This window comes from Cornus florida, unplaced genomic scaffold (genome assembly GCF_030987335.1).
Source record: "Cornus florida cultivar Cherokee Brave unplaced genomic scaffold, ASM3098733v1 CherokeeBrave_3.0.0_Hap2_Chr07, whole genome shotgun sequence".
NCBI lineage: Eukaryota > Viridiplantae > Streptophyta > Magnoliopsida > Cornales > Cornaceae > Cornus > Cornus florida.
Window position 1 is genome coordinate 21,627,988 of NW_026775577.1, and position 3,872 is coordinate 21,631,859.

The window sequence follows — 3,872 nt, forward strand, 5'->3', positions numbered from 1 at the left end:
TCATGAACGCCAAGGTTGGTTGGTTGGTGTAATCAATCGTTCGAATTTTGGGGGGTTTGTGTTGTGATTGAGGGTTTTCTGATGGGTTTTTTTTATTTATTAATTTGTTGTTATTTCATGAAATTAGTTGCATATATGGTTTTTTTATAAGCGTTTTTTTTTATATTATTAATTTATTATTTTTTAAATTTTTTTGTTACATTTAGGGTTTCTGATTGAGAGTTTTATGTTCAATTTGTTATTAATTTATGTTTGAGGGTTTTATTATAAAATCGTTGTTATTATTTAGGGGTTATGTTGATATACTTGTACAAATTAATAAGATTATGTGGTATAAGTTTGCATGTTAGTGACTTCTGCAACACTAGTGATTGGTCTGTTTGTGTTAATTGTATGACGGACCATGGGTCCCGCTCTGGTTAACATGAACAGATTCAATCCTATCTTATGCATATTGCATTACAATTTCTTTACCTATTTTGTATTAATGTTTTTTCTCAGTTGCAGATGGGTAATGACAAAGTCCATGATCTCCTACTTAATTTTGATGGTCACGTACATGTGTTGAATGGGATAAATCCAAATGGATATAGTTTCTTGGACTTGTATTCATCTGCTTAAGCATTTATGCTTAGAAATGCTAATCAGACTGGTATGGCAGTGAATATATTTTACAAATTTCCTGGGAATTGTGGTAGACTGCTATTAAATAGGGACGATGATATGATCATTATGTTTGAAATGAACTCAGATGTTAGAGAGATAGATATAATTGTTGAATTTGTTGACAAGGGTGTTCCAATTAATTTAGACAGTCAATGTCCACTACAAAATTCTGAGGGGGAAGATGAAGACAGTGAGGGAGAAGATGAAGACAGTGATGATTCTCAGAAATCTAATTACAGTTTCTCAAACAGTGATGATGATGAGGACTGCAATGAGGGAAATGAAGGAAATGAGGCACATGATTGGGATAATATTGAATTAGAAAGTGAGAGTTCTGATAATAGTTATGGAGATTTATCAGATTATAGTGATAGTGCTGAATTTAGTGGAGAAAGTGGTGATGAAAGGAAAGGTTTTGTGCATCAACACATCAAGGGGATAGTGTTCAAGTATGGTGCTAATGGAGAGATTAAATTTGTGAAGGATCATTTGTTTGATAACATCAATCATTTCAGGACCGTGTTGAAGGAGTATTCAGTTCAAAAGGGTTTCAAATTGGTGATGAAGAAGAATGAAAGAATTAGAGTGACTAGTCATTGTGGGAACCCAGGTTGTCATTGGAGAATCCATGCAACAGTATTGGAAGACCAAGTTACATATAAGGTTAAGACAATTGGTCCAGAACACACTTGCATTAGAACCACTAAGAACAAGGTGGTCACTTCTACTTTTATAGCAAACAAACTTGTTAACAAATTTAAAAATCAACCTGACATCAGTTTAAAGAAGTTGGAACAAGAAGTTAGAGATCACTTTAAGGTGGAAGTAAGTGAGGCATGTTTGATGGGGGCTAGAAAGAAAGCTTTAGAAAAGAATGAAGGAACCCATGCTGATTCATTTTCCAAACTGTGGAAATATGCAGCTGAGATTCAAAAAACCAATCCTGGGAGTTTAGTGTTTATAAAGCATTCACAAGAAGAGGAACCAAGGTTTATAAGAATGTTTTTATCATTTGCAGCAGTATTAAATGGCTTTAGGGATGGCTGTAGACCATTTATTGGTCTGGATGGTTGTTTTTTGAAAGGTCCATTTGGTGGTATTTTAATTAGTGCAGTGGGGCTTGATGGGAATAATGGGTGATACCCATTTGTATTTGCAGTAGTGGAGTCTGAAAGCAAAGAAAGTTGGACGTGGTTTTTGGAACACCTACACAAAATCACTGGTGACACATGTGGGAATTTGGCTTGGGTAATAATGACTGATGGTCAAAAAGGAATATTTCCAGCTGTGGATAAGGTATATCCTCATGCTCTTAATAAAAGGTGTTGCAGGCATATTTATGCTAACTTTAGAACATTATATCCTGGTGTTAAGTATAGAAAATTATTTTGGGTGGCAGCTAGGGCTCATAGAGAGTTGGAATTCAACAATGCTATGGCAAAGATACAAAATAATTGTCCAGAAGCATGGCAGTGGTTGATGAACCATCCACTTGAAACATGGGCAAGGCATAGGTTTGATGAGAGACAGAAGTGTGATTTTCTGACAAATAATGCAGTTGAGTCATTAAACTCATGGCTTAAGAAGGTAAGGGCAAAACCTATAACTGCTATGTTTGAGGGTATAAGAATTAAGCTTATGAGCAAATTCTCTAAAAGATTTCAAAAATCTGCTACTTGGGATAATTTTGCAGTCCCAAAAATCAGAAATAAGTTGAATTTAGTTATTGAAAAGGCAGGAACATGTCAATTGATCTGGCCAGGTGGTGACTTCTATGAGGTAACAGAGGAAAATACCTTCAAATGTATTGTCAATCTTCAGAGCAGAACTTGCTGTTGCAGGGAATGGCAACTCACTGGTGTGTCATGTAAGCATGCAGCAATATGTATTACATAGAGAAGAGAGAATATTGAGGAGTATTGTCACGAATTCTTCAGTAGGTACTCTTATGTGAAAGCTTACAAAAATATTATATATCCCATGCACCATGAGACTTTATGGGATGAAGTACCTAAGAAGGATTTGCTTCCTCCAATTCTAAAAAGGCCTGCAGGAAGACCTAGAGTGCAAAGAAAGAGGGAAGTTGGTGAACCACGGGCTAGTAAGAGGTCTACCATTATCCATTGTAGCATATGCATGTGTACTGGACACAACAAAAGGGGCTGTCAAAGGGCTCAAGTTCAAAGCAAAGGATCAAGGAAAAGAAAACAAGGGTCAGCATCAACTTCAACAACAACTTCAAGAAAAGGAAGGAGAGGAAAGAAAAGTGAAGGAGCAAGGACAAGGAGTCAAGCCGCAACAGCAACAGCAGCACAGGTAATCCTTGCTTATTTTAAATTCGTTTAATTTCCTTTATAAAAAAAAAGTCAAATTTTTTAAAAATCAAATCCAATTTTTTTTTCCAGGTAATCCTTTTTATTTTAAATTCGTTTAATTTCCTTTAAAAAAAAGTCAAATTTTTTAAAAATTAAATCCAATTTTTTTTCCAGATAATCCTTGGTTGTTTTAAATTCGTTTAATTTCCTTTAAAAAAAGTCAATTTTTTTTAAAAAATGAAATCCAATTTTTTTTCCTTTTCAAAATTCTCTCATTTTTCTTTCCTTTTTAAATTTTTTATTAACTATTTTTTCTTTCTTAAATTACTCATTGGTTGACATATTATTTTGAGTAATTTCTCTTCTTTTGTCTCTTGTTTTATAGAATCTTTATTTATTGTCGTGATTATTAATTTGCATTTGTTTGATTTGCCATATTATTTTGAGTAATTTTTCTTCTTTTGCATTTGTTTAATATGCCATAGTTATTTTTTAATGTACACTTGCAATTGTAGATCAGTGGTTATGCACAACTCACTCAGTCTAATAGAGTTGCAGGAACATCAGCACCACCACAAGCCAGCCAATCCACCCAATCCAATATAAGCACTTATTTGATTTGCATTTGTTTTTCTCACTGTAAATATCTTACTTCAGTTCAGATGTTATTTCTAAATGGATGGATTTTTTTGTTCTATTTTTGTAGGTTACAAATTATGCACAACCCATACAGTCAAGCATATTAGCATCAACTACACCACCCACTCAGTCCAATAGAACCTCAACAAGTGATGGAGTATTTGGTCCACCCCAGTACTAGGATTTGGCAATCAACATGATGTTTTTTGGAAGTTAGGTAACGTTTATGTTTTTGTAAATGCCACATATGAC

General features: G+C 34.1%; 1 protein-coding gene across 1 annotated transcript; it reads left to right on the forward strand.

Moving 5' to 3' along the window:
• Positions 1–654: 654 nt before the first annotated feature.
• On the forward strand, positions 655–1,806 carry LOC132316402 (uncharacterized). Its single transcript, XM_059814883.1, has one exon. It carries the CDS (start codon positions 655–657, stop codon positions 1,804–1,806), a length of 1,152 nt encoding a protein of 383 aa, XP_059670866.1.
• Positions 1,807–3,872: the final 2,066 nt, after the last annotated feature.